Source organism: Strix uralensis, chromosome Z (genome assembly GCF_047716275.1).
Source record: "Strix uralensis isolate ZFMK-TIS-50842 chromosome Z, bStrUra1, whole genome shotgun sequence".
Lineage (NCBI taxonomy): Eukaryota > Metazoa > Chordata > Aves > Strigiformes > Strigidae > Strix > Strix uralensis.
In genome coordinates, this window is record NC_134012.1 from 64,926,142 (window position 1) to 64,950,243 (window position 24,102).

A 24,102-nucleotide genomic window follows, 5' to 3' on the forward strand; every position below is an offset into this window, starting at 1 on the left:
GCTTTAAACGACATGCGGGGCAAGAGGGGTTTTCTCTCCAAGAGCTTTAGCAGGACACTTGCCGAGCACCTTAGAAATCCCGTTTCGAAGCACCGGGCTTTTCCACTCTGCCAAGCGCAACAGGGCAAACCCGGCTTCGCGGACACCGGCAGCCAGCTCCGAGCCTCGCCTAGCACCCGCGGGGAACGGCTGTCCCTCGGGTTAGCGCAGCTCCGCCGGGCGCACCCGCACTGCCGCCCCACGCTACGGGCCGGGCCGTGCCGTGCCAGGCGGCAGGCGGTGGCATGGCCGGGGCCGCCCCGGGGAGGCCGGCGAGCGGGGCGGGGCGGGGCGGGGCGGTGCAGTGCAGTGCCGTGCCGTGCCGTGATGGAGGGTGCTGAAGCAGCGAGCCTACTGGGCGAGCGCGGCCTGGGGCGGCTGGCCCAGTTCAAGACCTACCGGCGGCGGTGGATCCTGCTGGCCGCCGTGTGCCTGCTGAACTGTTCCAACGCCATGGTGAGTGCGGCGCGGGGCGGCACCGGCCTGGCTGAGACCCGCCGCTCGCCTGGCTTACCCCGCCGCGGGGAGCCGCTCCCGCTGCGCGGCTGGCGGAGCCCCCGCAGCCGGGGAGATGCGCGGGCCGCGGCCGCGCAGGGCATCGGGGACTCTCCTTCGGAGGGGCAAGGGCGGCCCCGCGCCGGGGGGAGCGGAAAGGAGCGGCTGCCGGCAGCCCTAGGGTAGGTCAGTAGGAGTTAGTTCGTTAGTTAGCAGCCCCCTCTCCTGCCTACTTGTGCTGGCGCTCTGGAGAGCAACTCTGGCTGCTGCTGCCGAGGGAGGATGGCGTGACAAGGCTCGCCACAGCCAAAACCACCTCCTGTCTCTTCCTAGAAGCAGCCAGCCAATCTTCAGGGCTCTGCCCCAGTGCCCTGTCTCACATCCACCGCCTCATCCTTGGAGCACCGGGACTCAGCGGTAGTCTCACAGCGCAGAGAAGCCTCAGCCTGGCCGTGCCATAGGGACCGAATAAGCGGCTTTTCTTTCAGAATTTTGTTTCTTGGTTACGCCTTCGGCCTGCACACCTCCCTTTCTGACCGGTGGGATCCGGGACATAGGGTGGTGAGGAGGGAAGGGCAGGATGGGGCGGAGGATGTGTGTGATCTAGAAGAGCACAGCAGGAAGTACCGCAGCGTCAAGCAAAATGTATCCTGGAGCACAGCTGAAATTGCTGCCGTGTCCACCTTGTAGGCCGTGGGGAGGAATAGAAAGTATTCAGCGTCTGTGAGGGTCACATGTTTCAAACCAAAGAATAGGAAAACAGTGTTGAAACCCCTTGGGTAGAGAAGCAGAAGTTAGCTCTGCCTTATTGCTGGCCTATGACAGCAGATTTATCTGGTCACAAAAAGCATCAAGTAGGTTTCCTTTTGGGGTCTGTTGCACATACAGAACAGCATATCAGTGATTCTGCATACATACTGGTATGTGAACTTCCTATTGCTTACAGGTACTTTATTCTGAAAGACCTGAAAAAAGGGAATACCATATCACACCCCACCTGTTGAACAGTTTTACTAAGTTCAGTGATTATAAAGATAACACATAAAGTTTTGCCTTACCAAGTATACAAGATGGAAACCCAAATCTTTGCTTACCAAGTCACTGAGGTCATTTTTGAGACTGTTGAGACTGATGAAGACTTATTCATGTGCTTGAGGATTACCATGCTGTGAATGCAGGCTGTCTGGCAGCCAAGATCAGGCACTGCAACCTGCAAACATTTTAATGCTGGAAGGAAGAGTAGGTATTCCATGATGCAAGATTGCTGGAGTAGAGAAATGGAAAAACATAGTGAGAATTTGGCTGTATATGGGAAACCAAAAAATGAATGTGCCTTCTCAAGTGAAAGTCAGTGTATCCTTTAAGAGTGTAAAAAAGTGGTCTGCAGAAAAGCAATGTGAAGCCCTGCTGCTTGCTTGCAGTTAAATTGACACAGCACAAGAACATTATGTAGCAAGAAAAAAAAAGCCCCACCCTGCTAGAAATGGACAGTGACAGCATGGGTGAAGGAAGCTGTACAAAACCTTTCCAGGGTGTCTTGTCACACTTTGCCTTTGCTAAAACCTTAGCAGTGAAACTGGAGGGTTACTTAAAAAGGTCATTTCAATGCATCTGCAAGTATAACTGTGTCCTGAGTCATGTTGCTGAAAACTTTGTAGCCCTGAAAGATTGTAGTGTTGTCTGTCTACTTGGTCTCTTGCCAACTTCCTGACTGTCCACAATATTATTTTCCCACAGTATGAATTTAAGCTAGAACTTCACCACTTCAAAACTGATGCTTCATAAATATCCTAGGGCAGAAATACTGTTTCTAAGGCACTGCAAAGGTCTGGAATGGCAAGTATGCTGATGTATAAAGTTGTAACCAAACATTTCCTGATGCTAAAGTTTCTCCTAAAATGTTCCTGATAAAAAGCACATTAAAATGGAGGGACTGGTTAAAGGCCATGAAATCAAAGTGGTTGGTTGCTGTTTGAAAGTTCCAGATGGAAAGATTAATTTACCAGTTCTGTGGTGTGAAAATTGGCAGGTTGTGTCCTCAATTCCTGTGCAGATGTTGCTGCCACTTTGTTCTATGTATTCCTGTGTCAGGCTGTCTGCATGCAGCGAGGACACATGACTTGAATTGTCTGACTGGGAAAGAACACATGTGCTGGACCAAGCTTCCAGGACAATTTCTTGTATTCCCCACTCTTACTCATTCACACATGCAGTTTTCTATTGTATTTCTAGTCTTCAGTGTCACAAAAAGTGGCAGACGGGAGACAATCCTGAGAGGGAGAGACTGTCAGTGTCAGAAAGACAAGGTAGAAACAACTTAATTTCAGGAAAGCACACTTGGTCATGCAGCAAGAGCAGGCTGAGAAAGTAGTATTTCTTAGTTCAGTCTGTTTTAGGATTAAAATTGAGCAAAGCCACACCAGATCATGTGGTGATGAAAGGGGCACTCTTCCCTACTTCCTCCTGGCCCACATCATCATGTGAAATCCCTCTTTTAACCACAGCATAGTGGGGTAAATATGATATAAGAGAGACTTTTACACCAACAATAAGTTGTTGAATTTATTCTTGAATCTTGATCTGAGTTTAAAAGCCTCTGTCTCTCCCTGCTGTACAAAGTGAGTACTATCGTACCAGGGATTGGTTCTCATTTCCTAAATACAGCTATTCTGGAAATTCCTAGCTGAAAATGTCGTGTATGAAACCCTTGCATTATCTTAAGAAGGCCATAAGTAGGCATCACTGTAATTCACTTGCTGCCTGAAGTCCTGGGCAGAGAGGTTGTTCTGACCACAGCTAAGCTTAGGTGATTGTTTCCCAGCTGTCTCTTGCAGCAGTCCTGGTGAGCGGTTACATAGCTATGCCTGCAGTTGCTCCTCAGATTTGTTTTGTCAAATTAATGTTGTGGTTTTGAGAGTGTGGGTTTTTTAAGCTGAAGACTTAATGTTTAAGAGTATTCACAGTGTGTTGACAGCTGCTGTAGCAGTAAACTGCGGAGGCAAATACCTCCTTCCTTGTTGCCTCCTTCCTGTGAAGCTGAACAGATGGGAACTTTGTGTTTCACAGGAGAAACTTTCTAGCCTTAGCACTGGGGACAGAGAAATGCACAGAAGAATGAAACTGAGAGTGTTTCCTGCCCTGTTCTGTGCTTGTCAGCATGAGCAAGCTGGGAAAGAGAAGGAGAGCAGAAGGTTGGAGCTGGCTCAAATTTGGCCAGGTGGTTCCTGACTCACCAGCCTGGAGGACTTCCACCACTGCTAAATGTACTGGGGAGAGGAAGGAGAGCTGCAGAAGTGGAGACTGGCATGCTCCAGGGCAGGGTGTGCAGGCTTCTCGCCCACACCTGTCTGTTCCAGCAGTGCCCCTGTAGATACGCATGCACACACAGCTGCTGCTGCCTGGCTGTTGTGTCCTGCTAGTCCTCCTGAGAGCTAAAAGTGACATCTCGGCAGGGATCTGACCTTTCTGAAGATCACACCTCTATCCTAGGCTGCTTTGTCAGCACGGGCACATTCAGTTGAGGCCAGGAGCTGTTTACTTCCAGACTATGTGTCCCTTTTAACCTTGAAGATGAGGAATCAGGTGTAAGGGCTTCATAGCCTGGTCACAGGGGAAGAAAAGGCAGCCTGTGTGTCTCAAAAAGACATCCTACATCATGTTCAGAGCAGTGTCTGGGGGCATTGGAAAGAGCATGCTGCAGGCAGTGCCTGCCTGGGAATCGGCAAGCTCTGCCTGTTACAAAGCAGAAGGTCCCATTTCATGTAAGTCATCCCCCTTGGCTCCTCCTTCTTAAGCTATACATAAAAGGTATTACAGGGGGCATTGCTACACTGTGTGCAGCTATACAGTATGCCAGACAGTGAAGAGCACTCCATATGGCAGCCTTTGCTAGCTGATACTACCATTGATGGCACAATGGCTTAATTTCCACTCTGATTGCATGTGCTTGCCATTCTGCAAACTATTTTGCTTTTCACTTTTAGAATCTTAATTTGTAGATGAGGAGGGTACACATTGGTTAATAGCCTGTCTTTCATGAAAAATAATATTTTTGGTACTGCTTCTGTCAGGGCTGCACCTGGTTATATGTGTGATGCATCAATATATCATTACTGCTCTTCGAGCTCCAAAAATCCTGAAGCTGTGTTTATTTATGCTGCTTTCTGCAGCTCACACCTATTGCTTACCAAAGTGTAGAGTCTGTGTGGAGTCCTGTCTTCAGCCATCACCTTGCTACCATTGTAGACAGAGTGGCTCACAGCCCACCAGTAACCTCCCAGGGAAGTGGGAGGGAGGTCAAATGTTGGGCTGCCATGAAGTGGGTGGAAGGAAACTGGGTCTTGCAGCTGAAGCAGGTCCTGGAGAGTCTGTGCAGGACTGAAAACATTAAAGGCAATAGGCTAAAGGAACTGAACCTTGAGAAGATGGAGATAGAAGGGTAATGAAAGCAGGAAGAAAACTAGAGGGTTTGGGCTGATGATGGAAAGAAGAGGGCTGGATCCATGTCTGAGAATCAGTTAAGGGTTTATAAGGGTATCAGAGCAACAAAGAAACTTAGAAATGGGGGCAGGATGAGAACAGCTGTAGCCTGTTCTTGGTAACAGGAATGCCCAAGCAGGCCTGCAATTAAAGGGGAAGGGAGCAGGCAGTCTCTCAGAGGTGCAGAAGAGAAAACAAAATGTCAGCTAGAAGAAAGCTAAAGCAAATGGAGGGAGAGCTGAAAGTGGAGCTGGTACCCCTCCAACATCAGTACCAGTCAGATGGTTTGAGTTTCAGTGCACTTGCTTCCCTGGTGGTTGCACATGCTTCACTGTTAAAGGAGATGTGGAGGGGACTCTCCTGTAACTGAAGATATAAATAGACTGAGTGAAAACATTTTCTTGTCACCATTGCAAGTCAGGATGAAACATTGACAAGGGGCTGGACTCTCTCAGTTCTTCTGTTGTAACATCCATTGAGCTGCCTTCAGAGGAGCACATATGGACATGGACGTAGCAGTGCAGTGTGTAACACAGACTCCCCTTGACGCCTTCTAGGGATGGGGCATGGCTATCCAATCAGCCAGCTGTATGCTGAAAGCAGGGAAAGCTGCTGCTGTAGTTCAGTGCAAGCCAGAACAGGTTCACAAGGTCTTCAAGGGACCTGCTGTCCTCTTCATCAGTTGCTGTGCCCACTGTGTAGAGCACAAGTTTTTGTAGTGAAGAGTTTGTGCTGAGGTATGACTTCCTGCCCAGACTAGCATGCACTGGAGCTTTTGCTGCCTCTAAACTCAGAAATCACAGTGAGATGAACATGCTTCCAAGGCTTAAGCTTAGGAGAGGAGAAGAATGTGGGAACTACAGTTCTTGCATTTGGAGAACAAATGGTGTATGTTATTACAGCAGCTATTTCGACATCCTGCTAGATGCATATCTGAAGGGTGGGAGGAGTCCATCCCAAATGCTGAACGATCAAATACTATGGTCTAAAACATGAGTGATGATGGCCAATGATACTGGAATATGCTACAGCAGGAGCTGTCATTTGAGAACAAATAATGCAATACCTGTGAGGTAATGCTGGAAAGTGATTTTGCCACGGGGCAAAACTCACTTCCCAGCATTGAGGATTGGGCTAACAAACCCATTGTGGTTGTTTGGTGTTCAAAGGCAAGAGTCCCTGTGCTTGAGTGGCTCTACATGGTCTTCTGTGTAGACGACTTGACCTAACTATGCTGTGGCCCAGAGAGTGGACTCCTGCTGACCTCCAACATCATCCACTCCCAACTTGTTAAACAGCCCAGTTGTGTTCTGCTATGGGGACTGCACAAGGTAGTTGTTGAGCAGTCAGGGTGTGGGACCCTAAGCTGGGTGCATCTGAAGCCTCAGAGACAAAGCATGCCTGATCTGTGGGGTGCCAAGCTGGGAATTTTGTCCAAGTTTGCTAAAAGGTTTTGGTTAATTGTAGCCCTGCAAGTCTCAGAAGGGACCTAAGGCATAGTGGGTGAATAGAATTTGCTTGTCACCATTGCAAGTTAGGAAGAAACATTGACAAGGGGCTGGACTGTCTCAGTTCTGCTGTTGTAACATCCATTGAGCTGCCTTCAGAGGAGCACATATGAACATGGACGTAGCCATGCGGTGCATAACACAGACTCCCCTTGATGCCTGCTGCACCTCTAGGTCTGTGTGACTACACAGGCAATGGAGTGCAGCTTGACCAGATGACAGGGCATATTTCCACAAAGTGAGGCTTGTGCAGGGACTGAAAAAGTGTGCAGACAACCCTGCAAAGACAGAGGTGTCTGTCTGTTTCTCCTTCCTTTATCTGTCCCAGGAGCAACCAGCTTTTGGGGGCTGGCATCCTGCAACCCCACACATTATCTCTTCTCCTGAATCTGTCTCCATGATCTACAGCGAGGAGCTTTGGTACTGGTTTTGTTGTGCCGAAGCTGAGTTAAGACAATGACCCTTGGGGAGTGGAGGAGAGAGGAACCTCTCTGTCTCTGTTCTACATTTTCAGAGGTTACAGGGCTTAGACCTCACCAGGAAAGAACTGCATCATCCTCACCCTGTTCTACCTGAGGGAGACATTTATCAGGGCAGTCCCTGACTAAGTACCAGCCATGGCAGTGCAGAATTTCACAAACATGTAGGATAAGGGCTCTAGCTCCCAGTGGAAGGGCTTGCTAACTACTGTGGATGAAGTCATCGTAGCTGGGAAAACCAAAAGCATACTTGCTTAGTATAGCAATTTCCCTAGCAAAATTCCACAGTGACATCTCTTTGTGGCAGGGGCAGCCACTTTGACCACATCTACACCTCAAGCTCCATTGCCCAGTTCTTAATTTCTCTGTTAGAGCAACATATTCCCTGCCTGAATGGAGGCAGAAACATACTTTTTCTCTCCAGACACATAAAAAGAAACCCACTTCCTATTTTGAAGAACGAACTCAGGCTTGGACAGGCTGCAACTTCCCACCTTCTGTGCTCTCACACACATACACCAGACCTGGAGCTTTTGCTTGGGATAGAGATACAGGGCAGCCCAAATGCTTGCTTTTCAGCAAGGAATGGTTTTACTAGGTCTAATGGAAACATGGCAGAGTGCTTGATACCAGCTTGCCTAAGTATATACTGGCGCTGAATACAAAATGCTGTGCTCTGGCTTGTGGCATCACTTTCCTAATGATGTCATGCATGGGTGAGCGTGGTATGTGGAGAAACAGGAGGGGCAAAAATGTACTCCAAGACAGTTTACAAAATGTATCATCTCTTTAATTACACTGTTTCCTGGTAGAGTGTTTCATCACCACCACTCCCACTTGGAAGGCATCAAAGAACTGAGAATTGCTGCTGCTAGAAATACACAGCTGGGTTTTGTTCAGCAGCAGTTTAGCATCCTATAATCAAACTAATGCTTATGCCTTAGTGATGCTTGTAACATTTAAACAGATAGATTAGCATTAAGCATTTAAATTCCCATTCCAATCTGATGGGGATCAGTTCTGGAAAAGCAAAGCTGGGTGAAATTTCTTCCTGAGACAAGACGGTAACACCATTCCACTATATTATTTCAAGGAATTTTTTAAAAGCTCATTTTATTAGAAGTCTGATGCAAGTCTCCCAGTGACCTTGAATAACCTCCTTGTTGTCTAAAGTACAATTCCCTTCAGCACCCATCATCTTCACTCACTTAATTGTAGAAGCTGAGTAAACACCAAATCCACCCCCTGCCGGACCTTTGACTGATCCCACATGGGTGTGTCTGAGCCTAGCATGACAGTGTGAGCTTCGTGTTGAAGGCAGGAGATTTTGCATGTCAGCTCCTTTCAGAGAAGAGGAAAGGGCTGATGTTAGCGGTCCTTGCTAGGACACTGATAATACATTCATAACTTCTATGTTACTGCCACGTACTCATTGAATCCCTGCTAGGAGAAAAGCCTATCTAAACAATGATTTGTGTGTGGCTATTCTCACACAGTGACACTAAGAAAGAAAAAAATCCCATCTCCCCTTCTGTCTCCCCTTAATGTGGAGTTTTTATGGTCTCTAGCATTTAGAAAGTGAATAAGAATACTGGAAATAACAAGTAGCAAAGTGTAGGGACACACCTTCCTCTGAGGTTACCCAAGCCCTTTTTTAGTTACACATTAATGCAGCAGTTGATGCTGTCTGCAGGAGGAAGGCTGTGAAAACTAGTGGTGGCAGAGAAGGGTACCTGGAAAGACACAGTGGCTAGAGTTCTTTTGTGGCAAGCTATAGCTGAAGGTTTTGTTCATGTTTCTGTGAAGTTTATCATCCTGACTATTCAGCAGCTGTGTCATAAATACAGAGGCAGAACTGGAATATAGTTTTATAAATTTATTGAAATAAGAACAAGCAAAAAAAAAAAGGGCTTGGTACGACGAGGAGCAGGGGGGACTTTCTGCTCCACACCGACGCACCCTAGGTGGAGCTATGCCACTTCTTTTATATCTATCCTAATACATATTCACAAAATGGGCGTATTTCTCCCAAAAAGTTTCCACCTCCTGGCTGCGCAGGCGCAATAGTTTCTCGAACCTTCTCCCAGTCTGCACATGCGTAGTAGAGCTTCTCAAACTTTCCCGGGTCTTCTGGTGTTGCTAGGGACTTCTGATAGGGGTCCCTGCAGTACTTTTCCACTTGCACAGTAACAGTCCATAGGAGTCTGTGTTTACAGGAAAAAACCCCCTCCAAACCATTTTAACAATAAAACCACGGTAAATCCCCTTTAACTTATATACATTGTGAAATACCTGCAGCACACCTGCTCCTCACATTAAAGTCACTATATTTTACAACACGAATCACCATCATATTCTTCACAGCTGCAAGATCATATTCTAACAATGGAGTAGCTTACATCCATGTAATTGAAACCTGTTCTCAGGTTAGGCCAGTCTTTTCAAGAAGCACCAGAGAGGGCATCTTCACAAAGAATCCACAGAAACATCCTTAAATTTGCAGTAGTACCCTCATTTCTTTCTTGTGGCCATGATCTCAGGACCTGATTTGAGGATCAAAGCAGGCCTTGTCATTCCCCAAAGAAACCAGAAGCAGAGAGCAACCTTATTAAACCAGTACCTTAAACAAGGTTTAGGAAAATATTTTCAGATATGGCACTGGAAGAAAAAGATAGATAGTTATTAAAGTACTTCTTGTGTTTCCATGTATGTGTTTTGATATATTGAATAATGCAAATTTCTAGGCCCCTCCTAACTGTTGAGTGTGTGTAGGACAGCATGGAATAATGTCTCTCTTGGCTGACGTATAGCAAAGTTGTTCTTACAAGGCCACAACCAATGCAACCATAAACACCAGGCTGAGTTTAAGAGACTTTTAGTTGCAGAGAGGAGATGGCAGCCTCTGTTTTGTTTATGCTAACACAGAAGGATCACTTATGGTTAACATCAGGTAAATAAGTGCATCAGGGGCCAACGTGTTCAACCTGGGGACACAAAAAGGTACTGACCTCTGCTTCTGCCAGCTCCCAGCAGCAGGACTAGGGGACTGAGGATGAGGTAGTGAAATGGATGGGGTGTTCAGGGCCAAGATAATGATGATATCAGTGGTAAAATAGTCCTAGCCTGTGTAACTGCAGACACTGGGTGCTTGAATGTTTCTTATCAGCCTTAACATCCTAAGTTCAAGAAGAGACTAAGATAGTGAGCCCTTTCACAACTCAGACAGTTTGAGGGGATGCTGAATTTCTGGTAGAGGTGTTCATGCTTACCCATCTTTGCTCTCTACTCTGCAGCTGTGGCTGACGTTTGCTCCTGTGGCTGATAAGACAGCTGCCTACTTCCACATTTCCCTGGAGATGGTCAACTGGCTCTCAATAGTGTATCTCCTCATCTCAATCCCATTTGGTCTGGTGTCAACATGGGTTCTCGACAGCGTGGGGCTCAGATGTGCTGTGAGTTGAACTGTTCTGTTTCACTGAGGGCATTTCACCTAGAGACAACAGTAGCTGCACAAAGCACTAACATGCATATTGTAAATGGGAATCTTCAGTAATAGCTGTCACATCACCTCTGAGGTGGGGAGCAGTGGGAAAAGTCAGAATAATATTGCATCCCTACTTGCCTTTTCCTGCTTCAGTTTTTCTTGTGTTAGCCAACTGACAGGAACAGATGCTGTGATCTGACTCTGTGAAGAACTTGCTGTATTTGGGTATGGTTTGCTATGGAAAAGCATTAGCACAGCTGTTTTGTTTGTAGGGCCAGTTTAAGGAGCAGCAGGGAAGGGTGCAAGCAAGGGACCCCTGTCCGCTCAGACTTTGTTAAGCCAGCTTGGGATCTTTACACAGTCTTCCCAGAAGCATGGGTGTTGTGGAATGTGGCACTGAAACACTAGCATGCTAGTGGTATAGCAGAGCATTTGAAGGACCCATATGCTGGATGACTCATTGCCATGATCTTTGTATTGTCACAGCAAAATATGGGTGATGGCGCAAACTTCCAGTGTAGTTAGTGAACTTTGGATTTCTCATCAATTCCATGACAGTGTCTGAAGTCTTCCATAAGACACATTGTGGTGTAGTTCTCATGTGGGGCCAGGACAGCCACCTTATTCCCTAAGGAGACAGGTAACTCACTGTTGGATCAAGAGCATCCTGCAGTGGCCCAAAGGGGTGGGGGTGGTCTGCAGGCAGCTATCCATGCAGTGATTACTAACACCCAGCGCCTCTTATAGGCATCTGAGACCCTGCTCATGTTACTCTGTTGCATTAAGTTCTGCCCTTCAGGCTTTAGCATGCAACCCCTGGCTGTTTCTGCTTGCTGCAGGTGATCCTGAGCGCATGGCTGAACATGATGGGTAGCATCATCCGGATGTTCGGCATCCTGAAGTTCCTGAGCTTGGGTTCCCAGAGTTACTGGTACCTGTTTATTGGGCAGTGCCTCTGTGCACTGGCACAGCCCCTTATCATCTTTTCACCGACAAAACTGGCAGCACTATGGTTCCCAGACCACCAGAGAGCAAAAGCAAATATGATTGCATCAATGTGTAAGTGATAGCTGCAAGTAATATTGCTGCCTCCCAGAACTTGCTAGGATTTGTTGCCAGGAACACCTCTGTAGTATAGCCATTTGCCCCTGCAAATACATCTCCACCCAAGAGTCTCATAGCCATGTGCAATAAACCAGTGCCTTTAAGGCCCCACAAGACAGGCAGGCATTTCCATGCTGGGGAGCAAGAAGTGGACCTTACCCACATCCAGGTGCAAAGTTCAAAGTAAGCCACCCAGGCTCCCAACCTTCTTCCTCTCTGCCATGATGAGGTGATCATCTTTGCCTAAATACTGTAGAGACTGGGGACAGCCCTCAGCGTTACTAAGTCTAAAGTCTTTAGTGGCCTTAATTCTGCATCTTGTTAAGAAGGTGTCCAACTTGCATGTGATACCAGTGGTCACGGTTGCTAAATTCTGTAACTGGATAGAGGTGAGGCTGCTGCAGCAGTTTTGTCCACCAGTTTGTCCAGTAGCAAGGCTGAGCATGTATTCCTAATTGGTATGTATGCAACCACAGATAAAATATACTCAGTTGGCCACATAAACATGTTGGGGATGCTCAATGCAGCAGACTACCCATGCAGAAACCACATCTGCCTTACAAAGTGCTTGGAAGCTGGGAAGCTGGAGGGGAGGCACCAGATATGCTTGCTCTACTCTCATTCCTCTCTTGGCTCCTTTGGGCCCTCCTAGAGACAGGATACTGCACTTGACAGACCTGTTTCCTCCCCCCACGTGACATTTTCCCCAGCAGACAGAAGAGATCTTTTCCTCCTTTCTCCAAGAACTCAAAAGGTGCCCTAGAAACTGGGCTGGCTCACTGGCTTCAGCTGGGAAATCTCGCAGTACCTACATGTGTGGGGGATCCCCACCTGCCCTTCCCTCAAAATAGCCAAAAATCACCTTCCCTCCCCACTGTGGGAAAGGGAAGGCATGAGGAAAGGGCAGTATAGGAGCACCCCTATACATCTTTCCCAATGCTGTTGCAAACCCAGAGCATGCTAAACTGTTGTTTAGCAAGAATGGATTTATGGTGTCAGAACAAATAAATTCTTCTTGCACTACCTTCCCTAGAATAGGGGTGGATCTGATGGCTCACCATGTTTCCCATGACTGAGACAGACTTTCACCTTCCCAGCTGGAGAAGAAGCTCTGTTATCAGTGTGGTGCAGTACAAGTACTACCAGGGACCACTAGGCACTTAGTCCTTCACTGCCCTGAAGGACCCCATCCTGCAGACAGCTTCTGCTTTTTTAAGTGAGACAGCAGTCAGAGCAGCCAAAGAGCATTTCTTTCACATAGTGTCCTCAGTCCTTACAGGACTGAATTGATCTAACTATGGGAATGAATAAAACTGAAGAGCAAGGAACACTGGAAACCCAAGAACTGAAGCTGTTGAATCTGTGGCATGTTGAGATATCAGTGTGAGGACTGAATGGGCTGTGATGATTATCTGCTGCAACACCTGCATATTGCGGTCTAAAGGACTTCCATTAGTAATGTCTGGTTACACTCACTACTGTCTGCTGTACAAAAGCAGGATTTCATTTCAAGAAAGTTTAAATATTGCTTAGAAGAAGCATCTGTCACAGCCCCCGTCATTTACTCTAGTGGTTAATTACCTCACTGGCAAATGTCTACATGTTACTTCTTGTCTTGATGCTCCTTATCCCCCAGCTATTCAGTCTTGTGGCACCTGTTTGTCAGGTAGTTATGGTCAGTCACCTCTTCTCTCCTTTGTCTAGAAAGCCTGAACAGGTCCAACCCAGTCACTTTACAGGCGCATTTCCTTTTGCCTCTCCCCATGTCTCCATGTCTGCCTGTTGCTCACATGAGCTTTTTCTCTCAGCTTGCTCCAGTTTTTCAATATCCATTTCCTGTGTTAATGCCAGAACAGCCCTCAGCTTTGTAATACTGTTGGTATCAGTGCTGCACACAGAAATTGGCCCTACAACCTCCTGTCAGTATCCCCACAGCTCCTATTAATGCCTCTGGGTAGGCTTCCCTGTGCTTGTGTGCAGGCAAAAGTAGACCCTGCACCCATGATCCTGCTGAGCAGCTGAAATCACTATGTCTCAGCTGTGCTTTTGAGTATTTATTGTATCTTGGTCCTCCCCATCACTTGTAGAGACATACTCACAGAGAAGCAGTGCAGGGCCAAGAACTGATCCCCCATGAAAACTGATAAATTCTCCTGTGTCAGAAGAAAGACTTGCCTGAGTCCACTGAAGTGGCCTCTGCTTCATCCGTGGGATTCTTCATTTGCTGTGCTCTATCAGCATGTCAGCATTCTTCACCCTGCAGAGTTTTAGTGCATCAGCATCACTGTCCACAAAATACACAGCCCCATTGCAGAGTACTGCAAGCTAGGACCCCTGGACCATAATGTACAGTTGATTAACTCCAGTGATCTCCTTTCCATTCTTAGTCTTGGCTCATATAATTTTTCTTCCCAGGAAGAGAAGGTGGCTGAAACCCTAAAATTACTCAGAAATTCTCACTTAGTCTTTTCAAATTTAGCCAATGCTTGCATTTCCACCCCTCATCCATACCTCCTGGAATTGCTTCAGCATGCTGATAGTTCATGGAAACACCTGACAGTAGTTTTCAGGCAGTCCCCTACAATGCCCAGGTGCATTTTACTCCAAAGGAGAAGCTTTAATCCATTTCCTTGGAAACTGTTGTTCAATTGTGTTCATGTACTTAGAAGCAGGTAACATTTCATCAGGAGCATAAGCTAGTACTTTCCCAAGTACAGAGCAGAAACACTCAGTTGTGTGCTATAGCACTATTAATGATGCCTCAGCAGAATCACAGAACAGACAAGGTTTGAAGGCACCTCTTGGGATCATCTCATCCAACACCCTGCTCAAGCAGGGTTGGCTAGAACCGGTTGCCCAGGGTCATGTCTAGTCAGGTTTTGACTATCTCCAAGGATAACTCTATGTTGCAACTTATCTGAGCAACTTGTTTCAGTGTTCAACCACCATCACAGTAAAAAAGTTTATATTCAGACAGAGTTTCCTGCGTTACAGTTTGTGCCCACTGCCTCTTATCCTGACACTGGGCACCACTGAGAAAAAGTCTGGTTCCCTCATTGCAATCTCTCATCAAGGTTCTTTTCTCCAGGCTGAACAGTCCCAGCTGTCCCAGCATCTTTATACATGAGAGATGCTCTGGTCCCTTAATCATGTCTTTGGCCCTTGACTGGGCTTACTCCATTAAGTGTGTATCTTTCTTGTATTGAGGAGCCCAGCGCTGGGGTCAGCACTCCAGGTGCTTCTCACCAGGGCTGAGTAGAAGGGGAATGATCACACCTTCCATCTGCTAGCAGTGCTCTTCCTAATGTAGCCCAGGATGCTGTTGCACACCTTTCTGCAAGGGTGCATCACTGGCTCACGGTCAACTTGGATACCATGTCCTTCTCTGCAAAACTGCTTTCCAGCAGCTTCTCCAGGCTGATCAGTCCAAGCTCTCTCAGTCTCTCCTCACATGACAGAAGCTCCAGTCCCTTAATCACCTCTTTGATGATAAGTCTGTGTCTCCCTCATACTGGGGAGCCCAGAACTGAACATGATACTCCAGATGTGGCCACACTAGTCCTGAGTAGAGGGGAAGGATCACCTGACAACACTCTGTGTAATGCAGCCCAGGATGCTGGTGGCCTTCATCATGAGGTTGTGTTGCTAGCTCATGGTCAGGTTGGTGTCCACCAGGACGCCTACCCCCAACACCAGGTCCTACTCCACAGAGCTACTTTCCAGTTGGTCAGCCCCAGTGTGTACTGGTGGATGGGGTTATTCCTCCTCAGATGCAGGACTTTACATTTCCTCTTGTTGAACTTCACAGTGTTCCCCTCTGCCCATTTCTCCATCCTGTTGAGGTTCCTCTGAATGGCAGCATAGCCATCTCTTCTATCAGTCACTTCTCCCAGTGTCATCATCTGCAAACCTGCTGTGGGTGTACTCTGCCCTATCATCCAGGTTTTTCGTTAAGGTTAAACTGTATTGGCCCCTGTATCAACCCCTAAGGTCCACCACTAGTGACTGGCCTCCAGCTGGACTTCATGCCAGTGATGATAGTCCTCTAGACCCAGCTGTTTAGTTGACTTTCAGTTAATCTCACTGTCTATTTATCTAGCCAGTACTTTGTCAGTTTGTCTGCAAGGATGTTATAGGAGAGAGTGTCAACAGCCTTAGTAAAGCTGAGGTGAAAAAACATCCACTGCTCTCCCCTCATCCACCCATCCAGTCACATTACTGTACAAAGCTATTAGGTTGGTTAAGCATTTCTCCTTTGCTGACTACTCCTGTGCACCTTGTTGTCCTTCATGTGACTGGAAATGGTGTTCAGAATTAGTTGTTCCATGACCTTCCCAGGGATCAAAGTGAGACTGAAAGGCCTAGAGTTCCTTGGATTCTCCTCCTTGCCCTTCTTGAAAATAGGAGTGACATTTCCTGTCTTCCAAGCCTCTTGGAACTGCCATGGCCTTTTAAAGATAACCAAGAATGGCCTTGCAGTGAAAACACTGCACACTTCCTCACTTGCTCACTTGCAGCGAAAATAGCCTCACCTTGCAGTGAAAACCCTCAGCACTCATTGGTGCATACCATGAGTCCTATGGACTGGTGTATGTCTGGTCTATTTAATGTTCCCTAACCTAGTCCTCCACTGAGGGCGAATCTTTCTTGCTCCAGACTTTACCTCTGGTCTCAGGGCTGAAGGCGGTCTTACCAGTAAAGACTGAGGTGAAGAAGGCATTGAATACTTTGGTCTCTTCCATGTCCTTTGTCAGCAAATCTCCTGCCCCACCCAGCAGCAGGCCCACTTTTTCCTTAACCTTCCTTTTGCTGCTAATGTACTTGTAGAAGCCATTCTTGTTGCCCTTCACATATCTCACAGACTAAATTCCAGGTTGGCTTTGGCTTTCCTAACCTCATCCCTGCTCACTAGTAGAAAATCAACTTCACTTGTTTGACCATTTGCAGAACATTGCCTTAAAGTTAAAAAATTGTCTCTGCAATTTTGGATGTTCCCAAGCTGAGTCCCAGAAGTGCTGCTTCACACACTGCTCAGCTGCAGCTCCACAACAATGCAACCCCCTACTCGAGTACAGACAAGTGTCCAAGATTCTCTTCTGCCATGTAATTTTTGTAGTTGGTAGCAGATATCAACTTGATGCCAGCTTGGGCTTTACTGAGGAAATGCATTGGCTTGAAAGGTGTCAGGAATGACCTAGTGTCACTTTAGAGAGCTGTCATAGGGCTTTCCTGCTTTTCATGCCCTCTTGGCAAAGATGACCAATTGCATCCTGGTGACCATTGGGAAGAGCATTGCCAGCAGCTTGAGGGAGGTGCCCTGTCCACATCTGAAGACCTGTGTCCAGTTCTAGGCTCCTCAATACAAGAAGGACATGGACATATTAGTATAAGTCCAGTTAAGAGCCACTAAGAAAATTGAGGGAATGAGCATCTGTCATGCCAGCCGAGGCTGAGAGAGCTGGGACTTAAGAAGGCTCAGGGGGATCTTATCCACATGTATACATGCCTAATGGCATAGGGGGAGTAAAGAATGAATGGAAAGCACCTCTATTTGTTACTGTTGCCATATAACATCAGGACAGATGATATGGATTCATCCATCTTCATTCTATCCCTTCAGCTTAGCATTTACTGAGTTGGCCTTGTGAGGGTGAGGACACTGTAATTCATAGATGAAAATCAGTTTAGAGGAGTTAGGGGTTGTAGGGAAATGGGTTTATAGAATGGCGGTGAGAGAACAAATGTGGCAACAGTAAGACCACACAGTCAACTTCTCCAAATGTTCCCCTCCTGGTTTCTCCCTGTATATGCCTTGTTCTGTCCTTACTCATTGCTCTGCTGCACACTGCAGCTCTGGTGCTGACTGGCAGTAGAGGTGGACACATGATTCAGACTGCTTGCATGAAAAAAGTGTCTCTCTGTTTTATTTCCTTCCAGCCAATCCCTTGGGTGTTCTTATAGCAAACGTGCTGTCACCTGCACTAGTTCCTGAAGGAAAGCACATCCCATTGATGGTAAATGAAAACTGCATTAATCAGCCAGATGGGCTGATTGGGGTCCAGCTGATTTATTGATTTGGAGGCAGTGGACCTGGAAAGACTGGTAACATGTCTGTACTTTGTGTTGTGTAGCTGGGTGTTTATGCTGTCCCAGCAGTAACAGCCTGCGCTCTAGCTACTGTGGGGATTCACGAGAAGGTTCCTCCAACGCCTCCTTCGGCCAGTGCCACTACCTCCACCTCCCAGCCATTCCTCATGAGCCTTAAAATGGTAAGTGCTGTAGCACAGAGACCAGTGCTGGATTGAGGGATGCAGCCCCGTCAGACAGGGATATGCTGGGGAATCTGCTGATAATGCAGACTCTGAACTCCACTCCACCAAACCCACCATGGAAAGCCCCCTGAAGGAAACCAGGATCCTTTCCTTCCTCAGCAAGTGGAAGCTGCTCACAGCAAAGCTACGAGAGATGCTATCTGACCATTCAGCTGTGGGCTGATTGCTGTTCGGCTAGCTCAAACAGGCACACCTGGGCTCATCCAAGAGGATGACACAACCTGAGCCTTCTGAGCAGATATGATAAGAGGTAGGAGAGCATATGGCAAAGTGAAGGAAGAATTTGGGCACTGAATAGATCCTTCCTTCCTATGTGGTCCCCATCTTAACTTGTCCTCTGGCTGAACTGACAGGAGAGAGCCAAACTCTTCTAACGATCACAGGGTTGCCCCGTCAACATTTCCAACTGAGGGGTTAGAGCCACTGACCCTCAAGTCTACTGTCACATCCAGGCCTTTTTTCTCCCTCCACTTGTATAAATGATATGTTAACTTCTTTCTCTAGCTCCTGAGAAACAAGCCATACATCATCCTGGCAGTGTGCTTTGGAGGAGGAATTGGGACGTTCACCTGCTTTTCAGCTCTGCTAGAACAGATCCTTTGTGAAAAAGGATATTCAAATGTGAGTCTTCCTCCTTTCCTCCCCATTGTCCACATCATCTGTGATACAATCAAAATTATTTTCCCTGATAGGGGACTCAAAGCAAAATGAAGACTGTTGAATATGCTGCACTATTTCATATTTCTTATTTGCTCACATTATCTAATATGGATTAAGCAGTACATTAATACAGAGCACAGTCAATCTCTCAGTATAATGGGTGATCTGCATTTTATCACTGCCTATGGCCAGGCTCCCTTTTGCAAATCAAAAACATTTACTCCTCAAACACTTTTTAGGAAAAAAGAGTATTGTGTTTTTTCTAAGCCACTCCAGAGCACTGATATCTATGCAGCCTTCTGACACCTTTCCCAGAGTAGGATGGGGCCCAGGCAGGCCCTAGATTGAAGCTGAAGGCAGGCTGAGGCCATTTTCTCTTTGCACAGTCTTATATGAAGCCAGGACAGCAGAGAACTCACAGGTACTGTGACAGCTGTTTCCCCATCCTTCCCATGACATGGGCCAGGTGCTTCTTTTACAATTGAGCACAGTGTGCACACAGCTGGTTCTTCCTGCTCTGTCCCTGCAATAGCAAGAGGCTTGCTCCAGTTCCTGCATTTCCCCTCAGGCAGGCAGCACTTCAGTCCTGCTCCTTGTATCTCCATTGAGGTCCTCTTAAAACACCTCTCCAGGTGTTACGTATGCACATCTACATGTCTGGTCTCTGTCCACTCCCTCTCAACTCCCAGGTCAGATACCTGGCTCAATGCTCCATAGCCAGGTCACATTTGCACACTCCACTGGCTTTAAACTGGAAGGCTTTTAAACTTCGCAGCCTTGCTTTCTGTGCATCATGATACTTTTGTCTGTGTGTGACTGGCTTGCCCTGGACCTTTAGTCCACAGAAACTATTTCAGATACCCTTTCCTTCCAGTCTGCCCCCAAGGCTCCCAAATTTGTGAAAGCTTCCCCACTTTTAGGACTGGTGTCTACATTTGAATTCTTACAGAGCTGAAGGAGTGGACAAGCAAAGATAGTCACTGCATGCAACAAAGCATGTACCCTACCCTAACTACTGCTCACTGCCTCTCTAATTAGACCTCCTTGCTACAGCCAGGAAATTCTGTGCCTTATCTAACATGCTTTGGGGCTGCCAGCCTTGTGGAAGGCATTCCACCAGTGCAGGTCCCTGGTAAGAAAAGGGCCACAAGCATGATTATAAACAAGAGCAGATCCCAAGGCAGTTGGACCTGTTGCCACCAGTGTGGACAAGACACCTGATTGGCCCCTGGAGAAGACAGGAACAGACTTATGCCTGGGCTGGAGCACTTAATGCCAGAGAACTGCTGCTGCTCTGCACCCAACCTCCCTTGCCAGGTGTGCAAAGACTTGTCATTCATTGAGACTGTGGGAGTGCTGTGACCCTGCTGTCCCCACATTTTTGTAGCAGCACCTGGGCCCTGTTATTTGCCACTCAGAACCCTGTGGAGGCCTCAGCTATTGCAACAGGCAGGGAAGCTTTTCCCAGTAAGTGACCCACTAGCAGGATGCAGATGGGTCAGTGACATTAAAACCTTCCTAACTGCTTTAGGTGCTCAGTTACTTGTTCTGCCCTCCAGGAATTTGCTGGCCTGAATGGTGCACTGTTCACAGTGTGTGGTTTGTTGGGTGCTTTCCTGCTAAGCCTGTATGTCGACCGGACAAGGAAGTTCATAGAGTCCACCAAGATTTGTTTCTGTCTGAGTGCACTTGCCAGCATTGTGTTCGCAGTGGTGAGTTCTCCCTTGCATTGCACCATATCTGTGGGCTTAGTTCTGTTGCCATCTGATAAATCATCAACTCAAACCAAGGTCATTTGGTTGTCATAGTATTTATTAAGCCATGTGTTTTGCCTTAGGATTATCCCTCTGTGCGAGGAATGTTTTAAAAAAAGTCTCTTTACTGAGGATTTCACAATCACTGTGGAGCCCGAGACAGTCTGATTCAGGATATAAATAAATTGGCATAATTTTACTTCCTTACATTAGATCACCATGTTTGCTTACTGTCCCTGAGACCATTTTTTCCAGAAATAAATGGAATTGCTAAATATCCGTCTTACAAAAATGAACAAGAATGCCATAGTTTTCCCAAAACCTGCCTTTAATGGTGGTGGCTGCCAGGAGTGTAGGACCTAGTTATGTGCTGCAGTGGTTCCTCAAGGAGGACAAGACAAGGGATATGCAGAAAAGGGGGACACTTTAATTCAGCCAGGAGAGGAATGCAGAACCTGGAGACTTTACACCCATGGGGCTGGAGTGCAAGAACTGCATTCAAGCAGAGTCATTGCCAATGGGAGCCATCACCCAGCAGGAAACTGAGCATGGACACAGCAGGACTCCTAGCCTCTGCTTTCCCAACAGGCTTGTGCTGGGCATTTCTCCTGTGTGTTGAAAAATCCAGATTTCCCAATAGTGTGATTACACCTCCCCCTGGGCCAAGGTCCCCGTGGTGTTAGCTCCACTTTGAAGGGACAGACAAATGCAATGTCTTTCTCAGTGTAGGACAAGGTGCCTAAAGCAGACCTAGCATTTCTCCCTTTAGTACTCTGGCATTTATTGCGGGGATGCTCTGCATACAAGTCATCATGCCGGGGCCCAGGCAAAGTACAGAGCAGGCAAGAGGCTGTGTCAGGAGCAACAAGCAAACCTCTCCCTCCTCCCCTTCCCTCTGTCCCCTTCATCCCATACAGATGAACTACTAGTTCAAAGTAGGAACACTATATACCCATTCAAATCTACTTGATGCCTTGATCCTTTGAACTCAGATTCCAGACACACAGAGTTTTCCTTGACTTTACCAGTTCAGCTGGGCCAGGACTGCTGCAGCCATGCCAGGACAGACACCTTGTGTTCCTCTGTGGGAATTTATTACATGGTTAAGGAAGGAGGTACCAGCACTGCAGCTGCAGGATTTATGCCTTTGACTTTACTAGCATTGGCTGGACAAGGCCATGCTTTTTCCTCCAGTTAGGGACAAGGCTCTTCTAGGCACTAAACTAATCTCCAGGGACTGTGAATGTTTCAGGTTGTGTTGTTTGTTTTATGGAGTTGTTTTTGTGGTAAAACCACAATGTTACAATCTGATGTCTGACATGATAAGGAGTAATCTTATCAGTGAGCTACAGCAACCCACTAAATTCTCCTATGTAACCCAATGCAGACACCACTTCTGAAATGTTAGCTTGCACTGGGAGGAAGGTGTGTGTTTCACTTGGTACTGGAGATATGCTGAGCACACTCCTGGTAAGTTACTGACCAGGAAGTCAAGTCACTGTAATATAACCACACCAGTGCTTTTCAGGTAATTCTGCTGATCCTCTTCCCCCTTGATTAAATTCAACAGATAAGTCTCCGTCGTGTAGCCATTTGTTGACTCTAGAGGGCTGGAGGTAAAAGAGAGATTTCAGGAACAGATAGGGAAGGTACTGGTGAGAACAATGAGCCCTTGAGACTTCCTGCAGGTTATGGGTAGAGACCTTCTGTGCAACAGTGCAGACACTGAGACTTTGGTGTTGCTTTTCTGCCTGCAGAGTTCTCGGTTCAGACATCAGGCCATCACGCTGGCTATCACCAGCTCACTCTTTGGTTTTTTTGGTTTTGCCATCTACCCCATTGCCATGGAGCTGGCTGTGGAGTGCTCGTACCCTGTGGGAGAGGGCACATCTACAGGACTGATTTTTGTTGCCAGGTAAGCAGGCAGTTTAAATCCAGTTGACAGATAAGCTTGGGTTCAAACACACACACACACAAAGGGGTGTGGGTGCAGATAGAGAAGAGCATGGACATCAGTGCTAGCTATCTTGCACCCTTCTCCTAGCACAATTCTCTCTGGTGTCTCTGCACATGACCATGGCAAGGGGCGAGCTAGCTGGCTGAGCCTCAGAGCTGAAGAGCTGAAGGTTTTGAAGCATGGAGGAGTATGTGGAATCGGTGTGAGAAAAGCAAGAAGGAAGATGAAGGTCTCCCTTGCTTGGCACAAAGTGAGATTTAACCATGCCCAGCATCACCTACTTTTGATGCAGATGGGGACTGTATCCCTGAGAAGGCCACCCATTCCCATGGCAGTACAGGTTGTTGTCAGGTCTCAGTGCTCTACTGAGGGACATGGGGCTCATCACTCACAGGGCAGCTGGCCACAACAGATGGGGCAGTGACAGTCCTTCCTGTGATCAATTTACATGCCTAGGATGGCACTAGACTGCAGCAGGAATGACTTGTAGCCTTAAGCAGCGATATACATAGCCTGCTGCCATATGTATGCATCAGGTGGAGCTGCAACAGCAAGAAACATTAGCGGAAAAGGGGCATTAGACTGCCTTTGAAGGCTGTTGTCTGCCACTGGTGGTGGAATTTGTTGCTGCTGCCAGCCAGCTATGAATGAGGAGGAGGCTGAAGTCAGTCTGACTTTTTCTCATCCTCAGCTCTGCAGAGAGAGGTATTTCCAAGTCTCTGCCTAGTGACTAAGCCTCATCTCCTTGACAGCTATAGTTCAACACCTACCTGCCTTCAGAGGGAGTATATAGTGATCCTGATATGCTGGCACCATGCTTGGGGGTTTGCTGAAAAGTAGACCTGGACACCCTGTGAGCCAGGGCCAATTTATCAAGCACCTGGGTCAGAGGAAGCCATCAGTACCTTTCTCTGCTACAAGGACCCAGAATCAGGCCTCATTTTCTTCCTGCTGAGGAAGCTGGACTTGTCTGCAGCAGTGATGAATTGGGCCAGCACCATGACTGCCTGTTGGGTTCTCCCCACAGCCAGATTGAAGGTGTGATTTTAATGATTCTGCTACAAGCCTTCACTGTGCGTGTTTCTGAGGATCCATCCTCCACCTGTGCCCTTGACCAGGATGGAGCCCTGGACTGGACAAGTAAGTATGTTCTTGAGAAATGATGCTGGACACTCAGTTGCACCCCACATAACCCCCACTCTCCTGCAGGTCTCACTGTGAGGGAGCCTGCAAGACTGATTCCTATTGTAGCATATCTCTTAGCCACCTTTCCCAACTTGATGGTGCACTCCTTGCTGCTCCTGCTAAATCAGGCCTGCAAGATTGAAATGAGAAGATGTCTAAGTTGCCATGAATGCTGCTGCTGGCTCTGTGTTAAAATTTCTCTCACAGCCACCCTGCAGAGACCTGAGCTTCACCGAGCTAGAAGGCAGCTGTTCTGGGGGGAAGACACTGTCCATGTAGCACAGCCTGCGCTGCTTTGCAGTGTGGGAGGCCAAGACTAGACTACAAATGCATTGACTGAAAGAGACTTCCCTTGCTTCTGCACACACAGCTGCCTGGGTTTGTAACATGCCAGTACAGCTTTGTTCTGATTTGTTCCACATTTCCCTTCCTTTCCTAGCTGGTCAGGAGAACAGACAGCAACTGAGCTGAACAGGAGCACAGATGTGTTTTCACTGCAGGCTAAACCCTGGTCTCGAACTCTCAGCTGGTTCATATTTACGTAATATTGACACCAAGTCCTGGGGACACACCGTAAGACAAAGGCTGGCAAACATCTTTTAAATATAACCATCTTGGCTGAGCAG

The 24,102-nt window shown here is 47.3% G+C and overlaps 1 protein-coding gene across 3 annotated transcripts in view; it reads left to right on the forward strand.

The window, feature by feature from the left end:
* The first annotated feature begins 361 nt into the window (after nucleotides 1-361).
* The window catches only part of SLC49A3 (solute carrier family 49 member 3), a 29,049-nt gene continuing 5,308 nt past the window's right edge, over nucleotides 362-24,102 (forward strand). Inside the window, exons 1-9 of one of the 3 annotated variants that reach the window (XM_074855089.1) lie at nucleotides 362-495; nucleotides 10,294-10,452; nucleotides 11,324-11,543; nucleotides 17,526-17,602; nucleotides 17,720-17,857; nucleotides 18,425-18,541; nucleotides 20,140-20,292; nucleotides 22,092-22,249; nucleotides 23,319-23,431. In XM_074855089.1, the coding sequence (XP_074711190.1) occupies nucleotides 367-495; nucleotides 10,294-10,452; nucleotides 11,324-11,543; nucleotides 17,526-17,602; nucleotides 17,720-17,857; nucleotides 18,425-18,541; nucleotides 20,140-20,292; nucleotides 22,092-22,249; nucleotides 23,319-23,431 (1,264 nt within the window). In that variant the 5' untranslated portion in view covers nucleotides 362-366. The remainder of the gene's footprint in view (nucleotides 496-10,293; nucleotides 10,453-11,323; nucleotides 11,544-17,525; nucleotides 17,603-17,719; nucleotides 17,858-18,424; nucleotides 18,542-20,139; nucleotides 20,293-22,091; nucleotides 22,250-23,318; nucleotides 23,432-24,102) is intronic. The other 2 variants (XM_074855090.1, XM_074855091.1) reach the window with 2 other exon arrangements.